The 26,692-nt window shown below is 39.1% G+C and overlaps 1 protein-coding gene across 5 annotated transcripts; it reads left to right on the plus strand.

Moving 5' to 3' along the window:
- Positions 1–108: 108 nt before the first annotated feature.
- col21a1 (collagen, type XXI, alpha 1) lies at positions 109–25,221 on the plus strand. Of its 5 annotated transcripts, none has more exons than XR_006828323.1 (29): positions 109–233; positions 5,541–5,668; positions 5,858–6,418; positions 6,592–6,757; positions 6,839–7,067; positions 7,723–7,896; positions 9,501–9,578; positions 10,630–10,713; positions 11,941–12,003; positions 12,438–12,491; positions 12,591–12,644; positions 12,725–12,778; positions 17,022–17,075; positions 17,159–17,212; positions 17,293–17,346; positions 17,718–17,771; positions 19,468–19,512; positions 19,624–19,677; positions 19,783–19,836; positions 20,798–20,851; positions 21,056–21,127; positions 21,496–21,531; positions 22,273–22,317; positions 23,135–23,167; positions 23,262–23,404; positions 23,533–23,587; positions 23,670–23,861; positions 23,941–24,018; positions 24,137–24,188. XR_006828323.1 is itself a non-coding variant. In XM_046070305.1 (29 exons), exons 2-29 carry the CDS (start codon positions 5,572–5,574, stop codon positions 24,322–24,324), a joined length of 2,883 nt encoding a protein of 960 aa, XP_045926261.1. In that variant the 5' UTR covers positions 109–250; positions 5,541–5,571; the 3' UTR covers positions 24,325–25,221. The 5 variants fall into 5 exon arrangements, 4 of the variants coding, with proteins under 4 accessions (XP_045926261.1, XP_045926260.1, XP_045926264.1 ...); XM_046070305.1 differs by having other exon boundaries at positions 109–250; positions 23,258–23,404; positions 24,137–25,221; XM_046070304.1 differs by having other exon boundaries at positions 23,258–23,404; positions 24,137–25,221.
- The last annotated feature ends 1,471 nt before the right edge of the window (positions 25,222–26,692 follow it).

A 26,692-nucleotide genomic window follows, 5' to 3' on the forward strand; every position in this document is an offset into this window, starting at 1 on the left:
AGGCCAGTAAAAGTCTGGGTCGAGGGTGGGGGTGGGGGTGGGGTGGGGAGGAAGGACAGAAACAGAGGAGACAGAGAGAGCTGCTGGAAAGGGCAGGCTTTCATTCAGCAGAGAAACATGTGCACTTCTCTCCAAATGCAGTTTCTCTAAATCCAGGGCTGTGAACAGTATTGATCACTGGCTCTCAATGAGAGGATTAACGGGAATTCACACAAGGGCGTGGATGCTTACCGGTAACTTTTCGTTCACTGTGAGGCAACTTATAGTATATCTGAATTTTAGACATTGTGTTTTGCAGTTTTTATGCATGAAGATGCAACTTTAATATTTCATTTATCAGTAGACAGATACATGTTGGATTATTAGAATCTGTGGAGGCTGTTTTTGATAATGAAATTGCACCTGTTGGGCTGATTTTAGTGTTTTTCATTTATTTTTCAGTGTGCCTTGTGTTATGAAGTGCTAACACTGTTCAGATTATAAATACTTTAGCTATTTATTAACTTTTACTTTAGTATCCTAGAGCCTGTGGTGCTGCAGTTGCATATTGAAGACATTAAGCTCAGATATCAGTCCCTTGTTTGTGCTACTGTCATGCAAAGAATGAATGGAATCATCTCAAGGTTTTTCCTGGCCATTTCACTTCTCGTAAAAGTATTTCTTGAACCTGTGCAGGCATACTGCACAGTGCACCACGGAATTGCATGTATTGTTCTCACAATTCTTTTTACAGATGTGAGAATTGCATGAATATGAAGAACAATAATATTTGCAACTGGAGTAATAAATACCTGAAAGTATTTGAAAGTGGACATATTGGCTGAAAAGTGACAAGCTAACTACGAGCTTACGTTTTACAAGACATTATTTAACTGTTTGGATTAGTTGAACAGATATCTACGGAGAACAACTGATAGGGCTTGGCTTTCCCTTGTTGCTTGAAGAATTTGGCAGCAAAAAATCCCCCTGATCTTGGCAACTGTTTCTTGCTGAACAGCAGTTGTTGTTTCTGGAATGGAAGAAGTTCCTTTTGCCAAATTTACATCAGATAACTAAAACTTCAACAGTTCACGTGGAGTTAAAGCCTGCAGTTGCGTTACATAAACTACAGGTACTAAACAATTTTTTTTCTTCCTGAGCTCAATAATTAAAAAATTGCATTTATGGTTTCTGCTAAATGAGATATCTGAAGGGAGGTATAACTTGTTATACTGTGGTTTAAATGTGTTTGATGACTCAGTGTCGCCCACCCTGTGCAAGAGAAATGTTATCTGGTGAAATGTGAGATATCATTTGTTCGGCAGCTTCCTGAACAGCAAATCCAGCTGGAGCTAAACTGCTACCAAATTGTCTCACATTAATCTTACTAAGTTTGCAAATTATGTCATGTGGTAGTTGTATTAACAGCTAGAACGTTTGTCTTGTTCAATATTTATGCACACTAGCTTTACAGTTCTGCCATTCAATCAACATAACCAAAAAAACTGGAGCTGCACCAATAACCTCAGAGATCAGTGGAGTCTGATACTAACCTGCAACACAAGTGCACCTGTTAATTCTGCTACATTATGCCTGCATTCCAGCTTTAAGCATTGTAGCGCAGCACGTGTAATGTTGCGTTTTTTATTCCTGGATGAAAGATGCTTCTCTTCATCATGACTACATGTGTTTGGTCACAGTCCACAGCCGGAATTTCACTGTCTGACAGTGTAAATGAAATCCATGTGGCTCGAGCAGAGGTGTAGAAACAGTCGGTTTGGGGAAAGTCAGTCAAGGGGAAAGTCATCCTGGCTGGACGCTGCCAATGAGGGGGTTTTCCAGCAACCTCCTCCAGCTCTCTAGTGGAGGAAAATTCTGAAGAAAACGGCTTACACAACTATGACTGCTTAACGCCTCCCTCAACTGTGTTACTTCAGTGCTGAGTTTACATGGTGGAAAAATGCAGTCATGTTAAAGACCGTGACCCCTCGTTGGCTGCACGGGACTCAAACTATTTGGGAGGCCAAGGGTTATATCCTAGCCACTGTTTCGTTGACCTTCACATATCACAATCAGAAATAGCTATGAAGAAGGTGTATGATCACTTCCTTCCTATCAAATTCCTTCCACAAGTCCTCTGTTTTATACTGTATGCAGTATATCTGGTCTCCATTTGTTTCCTTTGAGGATGTCAGCAGTTTCTTCCTTTCACATGTTGGGAAACTATTATAAAAGATAATTTGATAGAGCAGCCACAGAAAGAACATATGATAAAGTGTCTGCTGTCAGATCACATGCAACTCTCCAACTGATTATGCCCAAATGTAAAGATGTCTCACATAGTAACTGGCTTAATATCCCCTTTCATCTCTAATTCCATGAGCAGGAACACAACCATCATTATGCTGCTAGATGTTGTTTGCAGCAAATGCCATGATATAAGTGTTCACTTGTTAATGAAATAAACTTACAAATATTCAGTAAATAGCATGTTTGTAACATGCCATTGTTTTGTGATTGGCATGAATCAATGTTAAAAGGAAAAACTCAGCATTTTGTCATGTGTTGCACTTGCCTTGACACTGCTTTATTAAAATCTGAGTGAGATTTTAAATTTGTTTTAGCTGCTAAATTAAAAAAATTGTAGTGTATTTTTGTTCTGTGGATGTTAGGATCAGGAAAACCCTCACATTGGTTATTTTGGAATGCACTGACAAATCTGGTCATTTAGATGTTTGGATATGCTAGATGGATAGATCAGGTACCATATCTAGATATTTTATATGAAGAGCTTCAGAATACTATCATTTATTCTGATAATCACATAAAATAGAGACTATATTGGAGTGTAGGAGCAGCATTTCAACAATCAGCCCCCAGACATACAGCAAGGATATAGTTGTGCAGGTGCAGAACGGGGAGCCTTAGGGCCAGGATATAATATGGACTGAGTCAATCAGTCAGGAAGAAAAAAGTTGTAGGGCAAATTATCTGCACAAGTGAGGCTGTTTTAGCAGAGCTGGCACAGCGGATGAATTATGCAGAAGAGCTGGAGGGAGTTGAAAACTATGGAAGCAAACTAAAAGAGATTAATCATATCTACAAACTGTTTAGCTAACATCATCCCAAAATGCAAATATTCAGACATTCCAACATTTTCAATTACATTTTAATTTTGCCAGGATGTAAATTAATAATGGTCCAAGACTGACACACCTGGTGACCTAACTTCTGTACGTGCTTAAACAGCTTGTGACAGTAACTGGTTAAAATGACTTCATCTGCAGATGGGAAGCAAGGTATTACAATTGGTTTTATTCTTGAGGGAGGAAAAGTGTAGGAGTGAAGCTTTTCTGGGTAGGCAGATTGTATTTGGGCCAAGGGCGGGCAGAGATTGGCAAATGGCAGCGGATTTGAGGAAACAGCTGATGATCCCACAGGAAACAGTGAGCACTGGTTCAAGAGTAGTTGTGGTCAGAGTTTCAGTGAATTGTTTGTTTAGTAAAGCTGACCATGCCAATGGGAGGATGTGGTAGATGAGGCTTGAAAGGAAAATGCTTAGGTGTACTGAGGCTGTGCAGCAAGATTGGAAAGATAGAGTGCGCCACATGGAGGGTGGATGCAGATTTTTCTCATTTCTCATTTATTTATTTAAGGACAGTGCACATTAATCAACATTTCTGTAAATGTGCCAGTGTTAGCCAGCAGGCTAATTTTCAACTGTAGTCCATATTTTAGAGTATGACTTAGTGGTACGTAAGTAAGTGAATTGTGATTTGTGGGTGGTACTGTAGTATCTGTGGCAGAAGTGGGAGGAAGGAAGTGAATATAACTTAAAGTGTGGGCTGATGGGATTTGCACTTGATAGCCCCGGTGACATTCAATCCATGTTAAATTCAGGGTAGGTGGCAAATGTGTGGTGCTGCCTTCTTAACACAGCATGGTACCCTCTGTTGTTTCTTATTGTGATTTAGTATTATAAAAAAGACAGTGCTAATCATGAATCATGAATCCTTGTGTCAAAATCAGATGTCCACACCAGTAATTTGTAAGTAAAATGTATATGTATTCTGCTATTAATGGCTGTCATTTTAATTTAAATAGCATTTAACTTGGATTTAAAGCTGCTCTAATCAATATTTTCATAATGTAAAATTAATCAGATAACTATGTGTAATTTAAAATGGGTTGCTCGTAGTGACAAACCCACAGAGAATTCTCACCCGACTCTGCTAAGCTTTTTAGAGTCTTTCAGCACATTGTTTTGTATTTGTTTTGGCTCTCATCAACATTGTTTCCAGTCGCAGCTGTTTTCCGCTCTGACAAACCCACTGTGTGCAAACCTGCCCAGACAGACAAACACTGTGACTAGGTAGCGGACATAGAGCGGCATCTAGCATATGAAGAGCCAAATATTTTTCTCAGGAGTTGGTAGAGCTAAAAGGAGAGTGACTATTGGACAAACATTTACCAGGCAGACTCTAACATGACTCCAAATGAATACTCATGTTGTCTGCTGGATAAATAAGAATCTGTTTACCAACATGTTTGCCATATCAACTTTATAAGGCGATAATATGTAGTTGTTGTTGCACTGCCCCCAAGTGGCCAGATAATACAGTTTATAAGAAAGAAATACATATTTTCTGCTGAACCAGTAGATTATACTAACAGTAGTGAGACTATTGTTGAGTATCTTTTTCCATTATTTTGACATTTGGAAGCCATTTTTCTACTTCATAATTACCCCAAAGAATTAACAAACTGCCCTGTCTGTTCTGTGCTTGACTTGGGCCTTGAGCTAAGCACAATGCATACAACATTGTTTGCAACTAGTCAGCTTGTATGTGTCCACTCCTGTGTACTAATGCCTATCCTGGAGGTTGTACTTCTGCAAAGTTGAGTTGATGAAAAATCTAAATCAGGACATGTTCAATTCCTGTCCAAAAAAAGCTTTTCACTGTATAGATCCATATTAAATGCATCAACCAGGATGTGAACTGTTGAAATAATAACAAAGCCTTACCAAAAATAATATAATTAATAATAATAATAATAACATTAAAATTAATGTAGAAAATGAATCATTAGAAATGCTTAGTGTGTATCTATGAATGGACTCCCTGCTGTCATGCTTGATTCAAATACATTCATCCAAAGTTAAATCAAATCACCTTCATTTGATGCTCAGGTTGAACTTTGGTGCATCACCCAGAGGGACAACATGACCTCAATGCACAAATGCTGCTAATTTGCATATGTATACAATGCTTGAATCATTTATTTAGTTTCAAGTGAGTTCATAATTACTCCAGGTATCACACAACCTGAATAATGACTTGAAATTTCAGGTAGTGGGATAGTTTCGACCTTAAAGTCTATGCAGAGGGCATGAGCCAGAATAAATGGCAACCAAGCATCTCAGTATTGGGAAAACAATAGTCTGAGACATTAATGTCTCTCAAGGCAAGAATAACACAGGGACCACATGTCACAATTGCTTGCAATGTCTCTTTCTTTTCCCCTGCAACACAAAGCATGTTTTTCCCTTTCCACTGTAGGTGCACAACTGGAACTCGATATTACTGCATAATGGGTTACAAAGCGACATCCATGCATTGTGCCTTAAGATGCCTGTGCTTCATGCTTCTCCATTTGTTTAGTGCAGCTCAAGATGAAGACCTAAGAAGTAAGAGTGCTTCTATTTTCATTTTCTCACACTTTGTTTGCTTGTTGTCCATACATTAAAATCTGTCAAATGCATACAACTGATTCAATGTACTGTAAATTAATTTTTCCAATGTATTCCACCAAACTAGACATTGTTTTTGAAACCAATATTTTACACTGCTGATTGTTTATTTCCTGTCTGCTTCAGGTTGTAGGACTGCACCGGGTGATTTAGTCTTTATTTTAGACGGTTCGTGGAGTGTTGAAGATGTCAATTTTGAAATAGTAAAGCGATGGCTTGTCAACATAACAACAAGCTTCAACATTGGACAGAAGTTTACCCAGGTTGGAGTTGTCCAGTACAGCGATGACCCCGTTTTAGAAATACCTCTGGGGAAGTACTCCTCTAACAAAGACCTCATCAAAGCGATGGAGTCCATTGAGTACATGGGGGGGAACACAAGGACAGGGACAGCCATTAAGTTTGCTACAGACAAACTGTTTGGCCTGTCTGAACGCGGCCCATTAGGCATTTCCAGAATTGCTGTTGTCCTCACAGATGGGAAGTCTCAAGATGAGGTTTTGAAGGCCGCAGAGGCAGCAAGGAAAAAAGGTGTCATTATGTTTGCAATCGGTGTTGGGTCAGAGACAGAAGACGACGAGTTGAGGGACATTGCAAACAAGCCATTTTCAACTTATGTCTTCTCTGTTGAGGACTACAAAGGGATTTCCAGGATCATACAGATCATACGGCAGAAACTGTGTGAAGGTACGCAACTGCTGAATAAAGTGTGGAGCTAAAAGTGTCGTTCTGCTCAAATATTATGAGGTCAAATAATACCATGACAGTATCAGTGGTATATCTTCACTTCAGACAGTTTGTCTGCATTATTTTCTGTTATTCCATTCATCCCTAAATTTGTCTATTTTTCTATTTTGCAGAGACAGTTTGTCCAGCAAGAATTCCTGTAGATTCCCGCGATGAGAAGGGTTTTGATATTCTGTTCCATTTAAATTTAGCAAAAAAAACAAAGAAGACACAAGGAGCATTTTACGGCACCAAGGCCTATGAAGTGACATCTCGTGTCGACTTGAGTGAAGCTACGCGGTAATCCTCTTGCTTTTATTCCTTCTTCATCACCACCAATGCATTCATAAGTTGACTTGACTTTTATATTCGGTCACCCAGGAACCTTTTTCCTGATGGGTTGCCTCCATCCTATGTTTTTGTTGCCACACTGAGGTATAAAGGATCAGTGGCAATAGAGGAGTGGGACGTGTGGAGAATACAGACGCGAGATGGGAAACCTCAGATGGCGGTGACACTAAATGGACTGGACCGCACCGTCATGTTCACGACGACCAGTGAAGCGCCAAGTGGAACTCAAACTGTTACATTTTCACAACAGACAGCACGGGTAAAGTAACACTGTATGCTGTTTCTTTGAAACAGTCTTAATAGTAATCACTCCACTGATTTTACACGTTAAGATCAGTTTACTTTCCAAAGAGAGTACTACACAGCCTGCCGATCCATTTGTATAATGGCTTCTGTGGCTCTCTAGGAGCATTTTTTTTCAACCACACATAATACTTATTTTCAATCAACTCTAATCCTCCCATTCTCACATTAGTTCAGCCTGTATAAACCTGTAGAGCTTCAGAAGTCTATTTAACCATTACAAAAGTAGCCTAGAAAAGAAGCCTACGGTGCATCTTTATGAATATTTCCTTACCCTGGAAGAAATAGCATTTTCATATTATAGTTTAACTCTTTCAGATCATCTGCCTTGCTTTTTTTCTGAGCTTGAGGAAGGGTTTCCCTTTAAAATGCCCCAATATACTGAAAAAATGCTTCATAACCATGACTACTTTGTACTGTCCAGGTTTTAATGCATCAAACTAACCCAATCAGTTACTGATTTTCTCCTGCTTCCTGCAGCAATGACAGCACTGTACACACTCCCCCCAGGAGAGAGACTATTCTATTGTTTATTTTTTAATACCTTTATCAGCTCACTACCAGCCACATTGCATTAATAACTATTTCCTGTTCTTTGTCTATGGCAAAAGAAGCTGTTTGATGAGAAATGGCATCAGCTGCGGCTGCTGGTCACTGAAGAGGATGTTACTCTTTATGTCGATGACCTGGAAATTGAAACCCTATCCTTGGAGCCCCCTGTCGGCATTTTCATCAATGGAAAAACCCAAGTTGGAAAATATGTCAGAAAGGAAACAACAGTGCCAGTGAGTTTATCAACATCAACAACCCTATTTTCATAAAATAAATGTTGTTCGATTTCCAGAGAAGTCATCCAGAGGTAAGTCAACATGACCATAGAAACGGGGAACAGTTTGTTTAGTGAGGAATGGGGCAAACTCAGTACTGATTTATGCATCAAACGGTAACAGCACTGTTTACTGCTGCCTCCTAAGAGACAAGCTTAACTCTGTGGATAATAAATCCTTCGTAAAAATGAGCCTTTTTGTCCACACGGTCTTATTAATCTGTGTTTTATTTGTCTCAATTGGCACATTTTGCCCTAAAAATGCTGTATTTGTAATAAATCATAACTGTGCTGTGTTGTAATTTGCTCTGCAGAAGGCCATATAGCGGGCAGTTTCTTTAACATTGATTCAAACACATCTCTGCAAACATAATATAACATTTTAATATAATGATAACAATGTGGGAAACAAGAATAAATGTGTTCTGCACAATGCATCATTTTATTCTAATTGTCAACATGATGTAACACCTTTTATAATAAAACAATAGCACAAATTGACCATTTAAAATACCTCTGACACATATGTAACCAATTAGGCTAGGTTTGTTGCCTTTGTGGCCATAATGACAGTCGATGAAATAAAATACATATAAAATAAATCTAAATCAAATAATGCAGCACATTTTTAAACAAAAATCCTTTGTAGAACTCGCTGTGTGTGATTATAATATATTTAAAGAATAATATGATTTAATCACTAACAGAATTCCATAACAGGAGAGTGTCTATGCAGAAAATTCTTTGTTTAAAAAGAAAGAAAGAAAAATAAGATACATCATTCATGATTTTTACTTCTCCTATGCCAGCCACTATGTTGACACATCATTATGGCTGTGGATATTAACTTGACCCACAGCTTGGAGGTGAATGTTCTTGTGTGTACTGATCCATTGTTATAAGGATCATGTAGGTTTAAGTCATTTAACAAAGTAAATGTACTTATACAAGTATAATTTCTGGATAAACACACTTGTAATTGGAAACAAAGTTTTGTAATTGGACCTCTAAAACTATACCACAATGGACCACAATGCAATTTTAAATAACATTACATTAGCATGATAATCAGACCAGACATTCTGATCATGTTTAAACCCAAATAAAAAGCCACCGTTGTAATTAACAAAATGTAAACTATATTTTTTTAGAATGATTTATGCTTTCATGAGGCTGGAAATAATACAAATCATATGTCAGGATCATCTTTCTGCTCACATCGTAAGTGAAGTCTATGGGACACTCTGGAGCCATTTTACCACTAACATCAACAACATACCAAATAATGGAAGAACAGTGTAACGTTGCTGCAGAACACTTCCAAAAACTGAGGGAGGTCTGCCAACACTGACCTACTCAATGCTCAATAACGGGCACTTATCTTTTGTTTAACAGTTATACAATAGCAATTTCAGTTCATTAGTGGCAAAGCACTGATAAAACTGCAAAATTACCCTCATATTTACATTTGTTTGTTTTTGCTAGCGTGTTTAGGATCTCCAACAGTGGAGGTTGTGCTTCTAACAAGAAGTTCTTTTTTCTTTCTTTTTTTTTTTTGTTTAGTTTGAAATTCAGAAACTTCGCATTTACTGTGACCCTGAGCAGAATACTCGAGAGACAGCGTGTGAAATACCAGGAGTTGTAAGTAAAAGAGTCTGCTTGGCTCTGCACTTGTTTTTCAGTCCAAGAGCAACTTCTTCACACCTACTTCTCACCTTGTCCAACCACATCTGTTTCTGCTCTGAAATGCACTGCACAATTTCACCATTAATTAACTCTACACCGTATACTGCATGGCATAAAATGATTTTCTTTCTTTATATTTCATCAGTACAGTGTATTGTAATATTGTGTGGTGAAAGTGTAAACTCAGCATATTCAGTTGAAGTCACATCTGTTTATGTATAAAATAATTAGTTGGAGGAGGACCCATGGCTCAGCTTCAAACATTTTGCACTCGGTATATTTTTTTTATTGTCTGCTGGCTCCAACTGTGTTTGTGAAGCAGTGGCTCATTATTATGTTGGCTTAGAAATTGCTATAATCACAAAGCCTGTGCCAAATTACTATTTTAATGTAAGGCTGTTGGATAAAATTATCAAAAGACACAAGTTGAAGCCTAAAGTTACAAATGCTTGCCAAGTACCACCGCTTCCCTGCTGTCTCTGTGTGTTTTTCAATGGTTTATTTGCAATGGAATCTCAAAGTTCAGTTATCAGTTGCCTCTTTGGAAGAATCGCACCACATTGGATTAAAAAAATGAAAGTAAGCCAGTTTACAGTTCACATTTACAGACTTCACGTTTTTTTGTGATGAAAAGGGTTAATGTATTTCTTAAAAATTTGAATGTAAACATGCTTTCTCATGTCTTAGTATTGGAGTTTTGCAAACATTTTTTGATTAATCAATTAGTCATCAGAAAACTAATGAAAAATGTCAAAGGAGACATCTTAGAAGAGTATGGAAACCAGCAAATACTAACATTTGAGAAAGGCTAACCAAAAATTGTGGCTTTTTAAAAAAAAAAAAACCCAAAAAATGATGAATGCATTGTTAAAATTGTTGCTGATAATTTTCTGTCCCCTGACTATTTGATAAATTGACTCATTGTTGCAGCTCTCAAATGTATGATTTGGTATGTGCACTCATTGTCTTGGTCTTTTCCACTATCTATTAATTTTGTTCTTTACAGTGCTCCAACAGTCCTGATTACAGTGAACCAACTCAAGAACCTTGTATTTGTCCTCCTGGACCGCCTGGACTTCCAGGAATAAAGGTCAGTTATTGAAAATGTTCTTTCCTCTTTAAATTACATTTTTCATTTCATTATTTGTCTTACTACTATACTGCTACACTGAAAACCAGCCCATGAGCAGAGATGAAATGCAAAAACACACTCACTATGCTGTGAGCTACCAGAAAGTGGAGTCTGTTTTTGGTTTCGCACATCTACACTGTCCAGCTCCTCAGTGTTTAACAGTTGGTTAAATATTTACTTTAAACTGTGGTATTCTGTTAAGATTAAATAAAAGAAGAACAACTTAATCTTTAACAATGTTGGTTTATGTATAAGCTCAGGAATGACAAAGAGACTAAGGCTTCTGTTGGTAGGCAGAGCACAAACTTCTCACAGCTTAGCCTTCAGGAAACGTGTGCTGTTAATGTCTAAATGCTCCTGTCTGGGCTGGATAATTAAGTGATGAGCACACAAGGTTGCACTTTACCAATAGGTCAAATCCAACTACAGTCATTACAGTCTGTAAATACAGATTTCCTTTATGCCAGAAACACTGCTGTGTGGGAAATTCTAGCACTTTTATCTCTGAAATACACTGTACCTACTGAAAACATTATCGGATTTTACAAATTATGGGCTCACCAAATAGCCTCTTTCCGCCAGTTAGGCAAATTGCGGCTTGTCACTGTGAGTAAATTATGGTTATTCTTGTAAGATCCTGGTGTACTGTACTGTTTGCTTGAAGCAAACCAGACCTCTACCCAAGATAAACACTGGTTGGTGAATGGAAAATTACCAAAATAGGGAATAAAACCTACATCTACGTCTTTACTGATCACAGGGCATCAACCAAATAATAGGTGCCCCGGTCATAAAAGCCTTCACACAAGGACCTTAGAGAGATATTAACATAGCAACAAAATTCTTTGTTAATAAAACCTACATGGGTTCAGGCATGTTTGTGTTTATAAGAGCACCACTATGTTTTTACTACAGTTAGTAATAGATCCAAAATGCTGGGGCCATTGCTGGCTTGCAGATGTTCCTTATAACCCCCCACATAGTGTTCAAGAGCATCTTACATTAGATAAACCAGCTAGCTCAGCATGGTTTATAGATTAATCAAATCAACACTTTACGCCAGAGAAAGCATATTGTTACCAGATAAGTTTTAAATGGATACATTTATGCTGCTTTGAGGTTGCATGATCCAAAAAACTTGTTTTAGTTACTCCTGATTAAATTACCTCATTCTACTTTTTTTAGGGAGAACAAGGAAATACTGGCAAACCTGGTCAGCCTGGGCCTGTTGGTGCTGATGGTAAGCCTGTGAGTACTACATAGTTCAATATACAAACATACAGAACATAACCGCCAACAACAGGGTCACGACATTTGAGAAAAAGCCAAAAACAACTATAAGAAACTGAGTTAATGTATCCCATTAGGTCATTACAATTTCAGCTTGTTCGTTCTATGTGGTCAGGGTCTGCTCCAGAATGTTAAAACGCAGGGGCAGATATAATTATTTAGTTATTTTTCCAATGGGCAAATAAAAAACATCTCTGATTATACCACTGGTGGCAGCATAGTGGGATGAAACCTATCCAAAAGTGAACCACATGTTTTACAGCAGCAGGATCCAAAATTCAGAGAAAGAGTCCACCCCGCAGCCTAGATTGACTCAGAGAACATGCACACAGTTGAGGATTCAAATGTTTAACCAAATCTGTGTATCTTTTGTCTTATCATTTCATTTTAAGGGTATCCCTGGCATTAGAGGAAGCCCAGGGGTGCCAGGTCCACCAGGAGTAGAGGTAAAGAGAATGACACTTAATTTACATGTTTAATTCAATTACAATTCAGCATCAAGAATAATAAATAGTGAAGCTGGTCTCCTTTGTTACTTCTGTCAGGGTCCACGTGGACCGGATGGGTACAAAGGCGAGCAAGGGAGGCCTGGTGTTTCGGTAGGAAGGTCAAAAAGCATCATCGGCACTAATTTGCGATCGCTAAAACCCAAGTTTGTAATACAAGTCTGTTCTTTCAGGGTGAGAGGGGTATGCCTGGATTACAAGGATCACCTGGACTAACAGGAGAGAAGGTGGTGATGTTAATTATTCAAAAAAGTGGTGACTGCGTTATTGCTCGCTAATACGGCATCTCAATGTTTTTCAATCTTATTTATCTATAACTGAATCAAAGCATGGAAAGTGAGCATAATTGCTGAATGAAAAATTATTTCGGTTGTGATCGTTATAAAGTACAAAACACACTTTGATTTGTCTAGGTAAATCTTCTTTTTATGAGATCAAATGTAGGACTAACAGGAAATCCCTGCTAGACACATCAACTCGAACCGTTCGAACATCACTGCATCAATCACTCCAGGAACCATATGTTATGAATATAAAGCCAGATCCCCTGGGAGAGTGAAAAACACAACTTCTATACTGTGGGACAAGAGCACTTTGTAGAGAGAGCACTGGGGCCATCAGAGACTTTTTAAATGTGTTCATATTTCCTGACTTTCGTTCTGCCTTTTCCACCAGAAACCTGAAACAGGTGTACTTTCTCTTCTATTTTTAGGAAGCCAGAGGTGTATCGTGTTTCTCTTGTTGCCTTGAGTCTGCTCCTCAATCCGTAGCCTCTGATAATTATAGTTATCAGACAGATTACAGATCTGAGGTGTAGCTACAAGGAAGAGAGTCAATGTCAGTGTCACATGAATCAAGGCAACATGCATGATTTCCTGAGATCCTAAGATATAATCACCCTTCAGAAACCCCAACTGAGTCTACAATATAGATTTATATTGTTAAGGATGAGTCTTCTTTTATCAGAAGAAACCTGCCAGTTCAACGGCTTCCACATTAAGGCGCGAAAGGGGAGAATCTCTTAACGTTAGATAAAAACAAAGCAAGTTCAGAAATCAAAGGCAGACTAACCCACAGTAAGTGGCTGCTTCTCCTACTGTTTAGTCACACAGACTAGAAAACATAGATGCAGTTGATGCTGCGCGTTACTAGCAGCTGTCATCAACAATGTGTAAGAAGGCAAAAACATATGAACCACAAGGGGAAAGCACCTGTGAGATTAAATGTGTCAGCTGCCACGACCAGTCCAAACGAAAGTGGAGCAAGTTGAGACTAATCCACACCAAGGGGAGTCAGTCCAGCAGTTTGTGCTCACTGAGTGCTAGAAAAACCTCAGCTCAACAGTCACAGCAGACTCGAGCAGAATCCCAACAGACCTAAAACCTTATCCAGAACTTTTTCATTGCTCTAATGTTTCATCTGCTTCTTTGATGTTCATCTGAAAAACATTTTGCTTTTAGTGTTATTTCTGAGGTACAGTTAGGTAATGCATCCCCTCTATATTGCATCACCTCTGTCATATCATTCTTCTGACCTCCTATTGTAATCAGTGTAACCACAGGGGGGCCCTGCCAGTTGGCTGAAGTGGAGAACAATTCAAGCAGTCAATGTCATTTAGAAAATTGTCTTAGTTGTCTGCGACGCATGTCTGCACCTGGAGCGACTCCTCATATACCATCTGTTCCATTATTATGGTTTCACACACAAAGGCAGGATGTATCAAATTAAGTTTTTACTAGACTGTCTTCTCAACTTCCTTTGATTAGGTGGAATACTTTTGGCCATACAAAAACACAAAGAGAAAGAACACAATGGGAGACCGCACTTATAAAGACCAGGTGGATTTAATGTATCTTTTTTTATTTCATTTCCAGTTATGCTTAAAACAGGATCACGGCTTTTACTGGTCTATCAAAGTGCTCTTTTATAATCCCATAATTATACATCTAATCAGTGTAATGGTCTGAGGCATCATGCATGGTGAGATGAGTGTCTAGAAGGTGCACTGCAAGTGATTTTTGTCACTTGCAAAGCAAGACAGCTGCCAAATGTGTTAAAGAGGAAGAAAAGCTCTGGTCTAATACAATAAGGTAAAATATTCACATTACTGTAGATAAAAAAAAAATATATATATTCTTGCACCACGAGTCAAATGTGTTCAAGTTAAATTCAGAAATAACTGCAATTTCTGAAAACTGATTTGTGTGAGAACGTTGTTTTCTGAGTCTCAAACTAACCAGATCAGTGTGGCTTCTGGACATAAAGTCAATATATCACTGCAAATCATATTGAGCATAGTACTTCCACACTATTGCAAGACATGTTATACACACAGACACATGTGTGGATCAGAAATAGTCCTTGACATCTACATCTGCATACACATGTACTGAGTTATACACATCACTGTCACATTAACTCTCTACATCTCATCCAAAACAACTTATAGTAATAAATGCATCAACAAAATGACCTTCTGGAGTCTACAGCAGCTCTGTGCTCTGTGAGGCTGTACTTAGGCACAGTGGTGCTTTGAGCTGAATGTTAATGTTAGCATCGTAACATGCTCATGATGACAATGCCAACATACTGATGTTAAGCAGGTACATGTCTATCATGCCTGGTCCAATGTGGTGGACGGACCAACTGACTGACAGACCGACCGACATTGTAAAGCATCCCCCTTTATATGAAACAGCAAAGCACTTCAGTGCCTTTGGCTCTTCCATAATTCAAATTATATCCATTTGGCTTTAAACTTTAAAATATTCTTCATAGGGGCCAAGTGAAAATGCTCCAAAATGTTTGATCTAGGTAAATAAATGGCCCTCATGTTTTGGTCACAGGTGTTTTCACTCCAGGAAAGCTAAAAACCCTCCATGCACCACAGAACAATCTCTGAGGACCAAGAGGTCTTCAACCAGCAGGGAGCCACGTAATCTTCTCTTAAAGTTAAGGAGGGAATCCTCATCTACCTTTCCAAATTGTTGCCATATTGGAAGACCACCCAGGGGTGTAGTCTAATTTTCCTGGCAAAGGATCTAGAGAATGGAAACATGAGATGTCTGTTAAATCAAGTCAGAAGCACATTATTCAAGGACACAAGAGGAAGAAAGACTGTTAGCCACTTTGCCAAAAAATGGCTATGTTTGTGTATTCACAGTCTGAGATACTTGTTCATGACCACAGTCATTCATCAACTTTGAAGGAACATTTCATTGCTAATTATATGGGCATCCAGTCCGTGCTATTAATCTCTGTAGTTCATTAAAAGCGTACATTGGCGGCATTCGTTTTGACAGGAATCATGTTGTTCCTGATAGAAAACCCACAATCCAGCTTTGGGAATAAGCATGCGTGTTAGAAAAAGCTCCTTATTGCTGCTAGAAAGCAGGCTTTGCTGCACAACAGAGATGTGCGAGTCATTGCATAAACTACTTGTGCTAACAGCTGCCCTTGTTTTATGCTCCATGTTGTCACAAAACTGGTACTCCCTAGCAATTGCAACATAAATCCAAGAACACAGTAAAAGTAACTGCAGCATAAAGACAAATAAAGACTTGGGTTCCATGATTATGTCTTTTTTGCTCAAGCTGCAGCACCCTGAGCGTCTAAATGCCTCATACTGTAGCTCATTGGACTCTTTTGGACTGGAATTCCCCTAGCAAACAGAACTGTAGTGATGGCTACAGCTGCAGAGATGTTTTGATACCAATGGGACATGAACACATGTGGGACCCGTTTGCTAACTGAATATTGAATTCAGCTCAAACTGAAGGAAGGAAACTGTCCATGCTTTGACTAAAATGTCTTTTTATGCACATAATTTTTGCAAATGAAGCCAGGCATTAATGAATACGTCATTTGGTTGTACGATGTAGAGTAATTTGTTCCATCATGGTTTGATTAGCCTTTTTTTGAATGGAATGCAAAAACTGGAAAACTTTAATTATGTAATGTCCAACCTTGTTCCAAATGCTTTTTTTAAATTCTGAAAATGTGAAAATGCAGTGACGCAGCATTCCTCCACGTTTTGGCACTGTTCAACAGATAGTAACATCTAGTTTTAGGTCAATCAGTGCAATTTTTTAAAATGCCAGAATGACGCAATGAAACAGGTTACTCCCTTAAGTTTCAGTCCAAATAGCTGATGGAGTCATTGTCTATCCCAGAAAAACAAGACCACTGCTGACTAATGTCAAATACTGACTGCATGTGTGACCATGCAGACTTTACAATGAGTCTATGAAGTGCTCTTGTCCCAAACTGTATAACTTGTGGTTCCTGATCTGACTGACAAAGAGTTTTTGAGGTGTTTTGCATCTTTATTACAAACACGGATGCTCCTGTCAAATGAGCGGCAGATTTATCACTGTCTGAAAGTCTGGATCAGCCAGGCAAACTTAGACCACGGAAGATAGGAACTATTTTTAGATCACATCTAATGATGATTTCCAAATCTTTTCTCAGGGCTCAATTGGATCCCCGGGAATAGCAGGTTTACCGGGAAAAACTGGTCAAGTGGTAAGGGTGCAGACAATCAGCTCAGTCACTGGACATGACACAAGAAATATAACAATTTTAACCCGATGCCATAATATTTCCAGGGAGAAAAAGGAAGTATGGGACCTTCTGGGCCACCAGGTTATCCAGGAGAACCTGTACGTATAAAAAAAATTCAGAATCAAAACCAGAGCACACGTGCAATTATCGTGTGTAAAGGCCTTTTCTCTGATTTCAGGGCCTACCTGGGAGAGATGGAAAGGATGGATTTCCAGGGAGTCCTGGTCAAAAGGTCTGTTTGTTTTGACAGTACAGAACAGTATGCTGATTCAGGGATTAGAAGAATAATAGAGGCATGAGGCTGGCTAAGCGTGCACATTCATAACAGACTTTGCTGTTTCCAAAAGTTGTGTTGTTGATGTTTGGCAACCATGGAAATGTAGTCATACAGCACTGGTGTCCCTCTTGACTTTTTCCATTCCCCATCTGACATATTTTGTAAACATCAAAGGCATTCTCCATGCTTCAGATAGATGTCTATTTAATAAATCTAACCTGACATGTAAGAATCTGAGACAATGATGCGTACATAGGGCTCATCATTAGGACTTTGGATTAAAATGAAATATATTAATAATGTGTTTTTTTCTCCAATGTATTAAGGGAGAAACTGGGGCCAGTGGTATTCCTGGTGCTGATGGAAGGGAAGGCCATCCTGTGAGTCATTAAACAGACATTACTCATTGTTCATGTTTGGTATTTTGTAGGTAGTTTGAGTTGTTGTAATTGTCTTATATCTTTACTTATACTCCAAGAAATGTGATGTGTATGAATGAAACTTCAGCAAAGCATTCTGAGGCTAAAAACAGAGAACCTTATGTAGGTGGTACTTTTCATTATGGTGTACAAAGTTCTTCAAGGACAAATGCCATACAATTGTAGCTGACATGAAATTACCCGGTAAGTAATAGAAGAGCAAAACAGGTCAATACTGTACAAGAGCTGATTTTATGGATCACAGATTTGCAGGCATAGCGTTTTTTCACTGTAGTAAAACTGCAGTGTGTTAACATACTGCAGTAGAGAGAGTACCCCTGACAGCCAGTAAATTAGGGGTATTTCCCCTGTAGTTCATCCCAGGATAACCCTATTATGTAACAAGCAGGCTCAGAGTATAATCTAAGCCAGTGAAAGTAACTCATCGAGGGAATGCTGTGGTGCTCTGGCAAATCTGTTTTAGGAACAAAGTGTTTCAACTGGGCAGCCACCCCACTGATCATGAATTAAGTGTCGTCCAAAAGTTTGTGATGGACCTACAAAAGATGAGTCAGTTGCTCCACCAGCGTGTAAGCCATTTTCCCCCAACAGAACAATAGAGTTAGCGATGTATCCAAGGAGACAAGATTAGTACTGTACTTCATCAAGTTAAAACAAGATGAAGTTAGCACTTCAGTGTAGGGTCTCAGTACGAGGATTTCTTCCCCTATAGGTTGAGTCTGAGTGTCTGGGTGGCTCTATCTATATTTCTGCCTCTCTGCCTGCCTGTCTAATCTGTTCATTATGCACATATGTTACTCAAACTGCAGTCTGAGGCAACCACTAAGCATCTGCAAGCATTTATCTCAGAAAAAATATCTAAAACAAAAAACTAAAGAGCTTTTCCAGGGTAGTTTTGCTGCATGTGTTGAACCACATAAACTTCCAATGTACTAAACCATTTATTACATTTTTTTTTCGTAACTAGAAAACTACTTTTTGTTTGATTACATTTCTCAGCAAATAAAATGCAAACAATTCTTCTAAGGTTCAAACAATTTGAAACAATGATGAAACCTTAGACAGTGCTCTACTAGTGCACAGAAATGAAAAGATTTTTTTTTTGGGGGGGGGGGGGGGGGGGGGGGTGATTAGATTTACAAAATTATTCTTACCAAGAATTTAGCCTTAAAAAGCACAAACACTATGACTCTCAACTATTTGTGTTTCCAACCGAATAAAACATAACTTGGGAGTATAACATTTTGGTAGACATCTCTTTCAAATGTCAGTTCAATCAGTTGATTTTATTTAGCAATTGGCTACAATTGTTACTGAAGCAAGGAAGTAATTCACCCATCCATCCATCCATCCATCCATCCATCCATCCATCCATCGTCAACCGCTTATCCTGCGCACAGGATCGCGGGGGGCAATGAAGTAATTACTTCACTTATTTCAAATGAACTGGAATCTGCTTTTTAGTATTGGTTCAGAAACACTGCACATGAAAACATGTTCTACTGAGTATTGCAAACTTTTAGTAGTAGATAATACTAGCGCACATTAGAGACATTACACAGGACTATATTATGAGACAAACAGAAACATTTCAAACTGATCTGCTATAGAGAACAATCTGTTTCCTTGCTCCCAGGGTATGCCTGGATTGCCAGGAATTGCAGGCCTGAACGGACAAAAGGTGAGCTACTGACTAGGTGACAAGTCCCTAATGTTGGTGCAAAATAAACCGATCAATGGTTTTGCATAAATATTTGTAATCATGTTTGACTGACTTTGATTCTCATTTAAGGGGGAAGCTGGTTTGCCAGGACCCAGGGGCTTCAAAGGATCAACTGGGCCACCTGTAAGTTAACATCTGTAGACTTTTTTGTGCATAGGTTCAGTGCACACCAAAGTGTTAAAACTGAATCTAAAGAGATACCAAACCATTTTTTTCACTATCCTGTAGGGTGAGATGGGTTTACCTGGTGCACCTGGTTTAAAAGGACCAATTGGAACCAAGGTAATCATTTGTGCCTGTTAGAAAATTTCCTCTGAGCTTCTTCAAACAGCCCTATTGTTAGTGATGCAAAGCTACAATGAAGCTAGCAGAATTAATGACTGACTTTGAACTTAATAACAGACATCAAACAGATTTAATACAGGCTTTAAAATGGATAAACTGTGCAATAAATATAATGTGAGTTTATCTCCTGCTACATGGAGCTGTGAGTGCACTGGCTTAAACTGTGACCCAGAAAAGTCAATACCACAGATCAATCCACACAGGCTGGCATTAGCAACCGACAAGGTGTAGGCCGAGCCATGTCATGATCTAAGTCAAGTCCAAGCACAATGTAGTACTGCAGATCAGTGTGGCATATTTAACATTCCCAAGCCCTTTATCATCCAGCCTATACAAAATGCATTGCAGTGGACAGTGTCATTAGTTTCGATAAGGTTAAATCTGTGACTGAAATGCACGGAAAGCTGCTTGGGTCAGTAGCACTTCATGTTTTGTTTGGTCACTATTTTACTAAAATAGACTTTAGCACAAGTAACGATATCTTGGCCACACCGGCGGTGTTAAATTAAGCGATGATACGGCCCTTCTGCTTTCGTCAGTGGAATTTTAGTGGAAATGTAAGCAGTCTGGGCTTGTCTGGTCTGGGCACTCTGTCTCCTAATCACTTTTCATTAGCTGATCTGCCTCAAACAAGCCAATGTGTATTGGTAAATGGCACACAAGTGAAAAGCTAGTTTATGGACAGGCAGGCAATACTTAGATTTTATGGCCGGGCTTCAGACTGCAATTACTGAGGCTTCAATTGGAAAAGAAAGCATTCGACTAGACACAATTAAACGTCAAGCTGCACCCAAACCTCATGAAAGTATGCTGAAGTCCAGTCAGTGATATGATGCGGTTAGGATGTTATTTCATTGTAAGTTTTCTGTAACATAATACATTTTATTTCTTAATCAAGGGGAATAAGGGCGAAAGTGGCAATCCAGGTACACAAGGATCACCAGGGCCTGTGGTATGTCTGCATTTAAATAATCTATTATGAACCAGGTGGCTTTATGTCTGATTTAATATACTGTTTAAATCAATAAAGCTGCAAGTGAATAAATGTATTATCCACAACGTAAAACAAAGTATTTTTGGAAGTCTTTTCTACCACTACACTATGTAAGTGTGTTCTTGTTTTTAATGATTGGTGTTAAACTGAATACTATTAAAGGGGAGTGCAGGTGAACCAGGAATAGCAGGTCAGCCGGGGCACCCTGGCATGCCAGGCCTGAAGGGCAGCAAGGTATTTCTACTATATGTTTTTATCTGCCAGTGTTGTAACACTGCTGTCTCTTCCCCTTTTCAGATATATGATTTAGGAAATAATTCAATTTATCATTTGTTGTTATGATTCATAATTTGTTGTTGTTTACTAGTCAGGGTTAACCCAGTCTGGTCAAACATAAATTTCATATCTAATATTCTGGAAAACTTACATAACTAATATTTAGTTATGTATGTATGTTTTATTGTAAAATGCTTAAATAAGTCTTCATGGTGATAAGTCTTCATGGTGATATAAAGTATATCATATTTAGTTTTTCTGTAAATCATGTGGAACTGGTCTCAAAATGTACTACAAAGTTATAATCAATGTCTATTTTTTATCAGGGACAAAGAGGAAATGCAGGTGAGAGAGGAGAGACGGTAAGATTTGAGTCAAAATTACACTGCTATCAACACATACTACACTATCACAATAGATCCTGAACAGATACTGTAATGCTAATCTAAAGTAATAACTTCAACTGAGAGGCTGAGAGCCCATCACCAGCTTTAAAAAAAAAACATGGGTGTAACTTATCACCATTGGGTGACAGATCAAAAAATAACTGCCACTGATCCGTTTTATTAAAACACACACAGTGGAACTCAACCAGTAATTATTGGTCTTATTTAACACTGTAGACTTTCTGTCAGTAGCCTACCTCTGTGAGTGGAGGAATATATTTTCTTTAATTAATTTAACATAGAAATCAATGTATTTCAAGAATCCAGTGGAAATAAAGCCTCCCTTGGTACATCTATTGATTATGGTTTGGAAAACACTCATGTTTCTCCAATATTTTGTCTTTCGGAAGTATAACTGGATATGTGCCGTTTAACTGTCTTCCAAAATGTGTTTTTTTCCATTACGCTGAACTGGATCTATTTCGGTCGATGAAAACAAAATCAACTCTGGAGTACAACGAGGAAGTGTAATCATATGTAATCAAATGTAATGGGTGTTAATGTGTCGCGTTTAAAACATATTAACACCAATAAATACTGCTATAAATATGTATCAATCATTATGTTTTGAATGGGATGTTTTAACCTGCAGTACCAGTGGTTGAAACACTGATTTCATATGCTTTCATGATGTTTATCTAATGATTTTCTTACCAGGGAATAAAAGGTGAAAAGGGAGAGCATGGCTGGCCAGGGGAACATGTGAGTTTCTTAGATCACCTTTGTTGTGTGATGAAGACACAAGAATAAATGGACACAAGTTATGCAAAAGAAATGCACAATAATATCACTAAGATATTTTATGAAATATTTTACTGTGTGTTTTGAAATGGTTTTCTTTTAATATTGCACAAAGATGAACTTGGAGAATATATTCAATATACAATATTTTAATTACCTCCCTCAAGAATGGTATATATCCTTTTCAGTTACATGGCAGGTCAGCCCAAAAACTTTGTAAATAACGCCACCATGTGGCACTTTTAATCATCACTCATAACTCCTGAACTGTTAGGCTTCGCAACGAAATTATTTTTGGTCACCACTCTTCATCCAGTCTTCACCATGTTTGGTACATAGCAAATTTGTATACCTGCGTAAGGATGATCCTTTTACTGGAACCTCAAGTCAAGTCAAGGTCTTGAAGGTGTGGTCTGACATAAACTATCATAATTCCTGAACACATGCAGGTGCGACTGTAACTGAATATAGATGACATTTCAGTGAATCTGCAATATTTGATGCCCTTTAGTCTACAGGTAGTGCTAGATCAGCCTGATACCCGCCTGGTGGTCTTGAGTCTGACTTGCTTCAAATTTTCATTCATAAACGCTAAAATTTCCAATATGTAGGCATTCTCCAAAAATCAGCAAGATTGTCTGTCACTGTGTATTTTGATCTAGAAGCTGATTTTCTATTATTACAAAATAACACATTTTGAGGAGTGTGTTACTTGTTGAAAGTATGTGCCCTCTCAGTGCTTTCTATTTTTTAATGACTTCCTGCCTTTGATTGACAGGGCTCCACTGGTCCAATGGGACTAAAAGGAGAGGTATGTTAAGCTGAATGCATTAATCACTTAACCTCCATCCAACCTGAACTGGTGTGTGCATTGCTAACACTGAGGTGGTATTTTTGCCAGAAAGGGACAGCAGGGGATCCAGGGCAGAGAGGTCAAGAAGGTCAAGTGGGACGGCCTGGACAGTCGGGTCAGTCAGGCCTACCTGGGCCCCGGGGGCTGCAGGGGGACACAGGTCCACCAGGCCCACCTGGACCTGAAGGAAGATCTGTATGTGCACTACACATTGTGCTACCAACAGCTAACGACTGTTGATAATGGTTTTTATTATGACGTTATATCTAATATTGAGTGGACAGTCACTGAAAATCCACATGATCCATTACTTTTTATTCCAGGCTAGTGAAATGTCAGACAATCACATTCGGCAAATCTGCAGAGAGATTCTTCTGTGTGAGTATCAGTATAGACTGACTGATGATGTGTTTCTGTGTGTTTTCACCACGCATTTGAAATATTTTGTCAATCATCCTAGCCGAGCTGCCTTTATTGTTGCTGGGCAGCCAGCAGAGTAGCTGTACCAGATGTCAAAGCCGGCCTGGATCTCCTGGTCCTCCAGGACCAACTGGGTCCCAAGGACTCAGGGGCCTTCCTGGACTTACTGGCTCCAGGGGACCACCGGGCCACCCTGGTCGGCCAGGGCACCCTGGTATTAATGGGCTGAAAGGTAAAATCAGCATCAAAGTAAACAGTCTGTTAGTAAAGCTGTTCCAAGGATTCTCAAGCAAGAACACTTGTGTTTGTAGGGGAACCAGGTTTCGACGGTGAGAAGGGGAGCCCTGGTCGAACCACCATTGGAGACCAAGGGCCACCCGGGCCTCCGGGTAAAGTGACTTTTATTGTAATTATATAATAATTAATCAGAAATTGTGGAAGGTCACCTTTTACTACTGCATGCTGTTCCATTAAACTGATCATGGTTTATTATTTTTATCTCCACAGGTCCAATGGGTCCCCAGGGGTACAGTAAGCCAGGTCCTCCAGGTAAGCCTGGACCCCCTGGTCTAAACGGAGCAGAGGGCAAAAGTGGTAGTCCTGGCATCCCTGGTGAGCCTGGGGTGTGTGATCCATCCATGTGCTATGGTAGCATGATGAGACGGGATCCTTACAGCAAAGGGCCAAACTATTGACGTAATGTAGCGTCACAGCAGGCACCAGTCTAGAGCTGATGTGGAACAAACAGCCATTCTCAGGAAGCTCTCATCTTCACAGTTTCTCTCTGTCGTGGAAACAAAACAGACCTCTTCTTACACCTTTTATGTGATCTCACAATCAACAGAACTAGATCTTGTCATATGTTCTCTGTTGATATTTTTTTATTATTTTTTACATGTCTTCGAGCATGTTTTGAGGTTTCATTGGTGTTAAGAGAATTAATAATTGGCTCCATTTAATGCCTCTCATCTGAGCACCTTGAACTCATGTCCTGTATGTGTTTGTGGCCAGTGTGGCTGGTCCTTTTTCCCATATTGGCCCCTGGTGTTGCTTCGTTGCATGTCGCTCTCTAGATTTTCACTGCACTTGGTTGTGTGGTTGGTTGTGTTCCATTCCAAAAAACACAACTTCTGTAATACATAAATTCTATGTTGGATCAAAATGGTTTCAGCACAAGACTGTGAGCTTGATTTCCTGAAGCTGATTATGAGCTGCTGTAAGCCTGTGTTCCTAAAGCATTCAAACTGACGGTTAAGCACTTAACCCTCTACGAAAACCTTTTTACAACAGCTAATATTGTGTATCACGCAAGATAAAGGAACCCCCCCATATCACAATACCCATTCATTCATTCATTCTCGTGTCATTTTATTCCAATTAGGAAGTAAAAAGTTTTACCATCTAAGAACATGCTGACATTTTAGTTTCAAATGTTATCATGTATGTCCCTGTGGCTTACCTTTCATTACTGTAGCAGGTATTTCATTGTTATTTATAAAAAAAGAGTCATAACTATGTATTTCAGCAGTGACATGTCTTAAACAGCTCTTGTAATTTTATTTTTTTTAAGTGACTTTTGTATGAATCTTTTTTTTTAAACTAGAATTAAAATATCTTAATGATTTGTGAACTTAGTTTGTTCTGTTCTTTGGTCTTCACGTTGCAGGTTTATTTCAGGACTCCCACACATCACCAATCTTATCTTCCTCTTGGGAAATTTGTTTGACTCGTTGGGTGTGGCGTGTGCTTGTGAGTGTGAACGTTGCCACTTTTTACTGCAGCATCAAAAAGGATGAACTGTGATGGCCATGGAAACAAATGAAAAAAAGAGAGACCATCACCTGGGTCATTCCCTATGGTCCGTCCTCTAAGGACGCAGCATAATAGGAAACTTGGATACAAGTGCAGCTCCAGCTAAGCTTCTGTCTGCAGTGTGTGTGTGTGTGTGTGTGTGTGTGTGTGTGTGTGTGTGTGTAAGCATGTCATAGCAATTTAGGTGTTGCGGCTTTGTACACTAGATGGCGCTCTGTGGTAGCCCGTCCCTGAGTTACCTGACCTAAGAAAGAGCTTCCCTTTTTCATTTTGGACAGCAGCCACCCATCACATGGAAACCTCTGAATATTTGTTTTTAATTATCTTACTTATTTTACTTACTTTAACATAGCCTATTGCTTACTTGTGCTCCTTTGAGAGCGGAGAGATTTCAGTATTAAAGCTCTTTGCTTTAAATTAACTTTACTATACACTCAAAGTCAGCTTTTGCTCTTTGAGGTAAATATTTTTTAATAATTGTGAATCACTGTATACTATAAAGACCTGAAGTTGCACCTAATACTGAATTTGCAGTAGCCTACCAGTCCTTGTGTTATTTTTATCTGATCTGTTCCTACATGATTGTATTGTATCATTTAAAGTACAGCACATTACAAGCTGACCAACTTGTTTGTTGGTGTATTTAATAAAATAATTTTTTTAAACAGCATCCAGGTGGATCATGTTTGAGCCCACACAGTATAAAACAGGATGCGTGTTGTTGGTGCTGAATTCAGCTGGAGCCCACTCCTATAAAACGCGCGGACTTCAATAACTTGAGGTGATTAAAAGGCTCTGTCATTATTCTTTCACTCGTTAAGACGGCTTCTCGGATTTCAAGTGTCTCCTTTTACACTCCTGAAACGCCACATTCATCATGGGACCGAGCTGAAGTTTTATTGCGGCCGCTAGAGGTGGATGAAAAAACAAAAGTTGAGTGTGGGATGGACTCAGAGGGCAACTAGCCCCAATACACTGACCGTGGGGGTGGAGAGGTGGAGAAGAAAAATGCGAGCCGGGGCATAAGTCGCTCCTCTGCTCATTTTTGACTCAGATCAACACATTTCATCCACTGGAAACTCCGGGTTATCCCTCGACGTTATGGGCGTACCTACATGTTTTTGCATCAGAGAGGAGTAAGGTGAGGGGACGGGGTCACAGCTCCATAAATACTTGCTGTGGCTTTGGATGGACCCTGGAGGAGTAAATACTGCTGGAGGAGCCCCGCACACAGGAGAGGAGCGGCGACTT

This window comes from Micropterus dolomieu, linkage group LG15, assembly GCF_021292245.1.
Source record: "Micropterus dolomieu isolate WLL.071019.BEF.003 ecotype Adirondacks linkage group LG15, ASM2129224v1, whole genome shotgun sequence".
Classification (NCBI taxonomy): domain Eukaryota; kingdom Metazoa; phylum Chordata; class Actinopteri; order Centrarchiformes; family Centrarchidae; genus Micropterus; species Micropterus dolomieu.

Coding starts and splice junctions, on each gene's coding strand:
- col21a1 (XM_046070305.1), top strand. CDS start 5,572: ATGGGTTACAAAGCGACATCCATGCATTGTGCCTTAAGATGCCTGTGC. Junction 7,068..7,722: donor TTTCACAACAGACAGCACGG/GTAAAGTAACAC, acceptor CTATGGCAAAAG/AAGCTGTTTGATGAGAAATG. Junction 9,579..10,629: donor CGTGTGAAATACCAGGAGTT/GTAAGTAAAAGA, acceptor TGTTCTTTACAG/TGCTCCAACAGTCCTGATTA.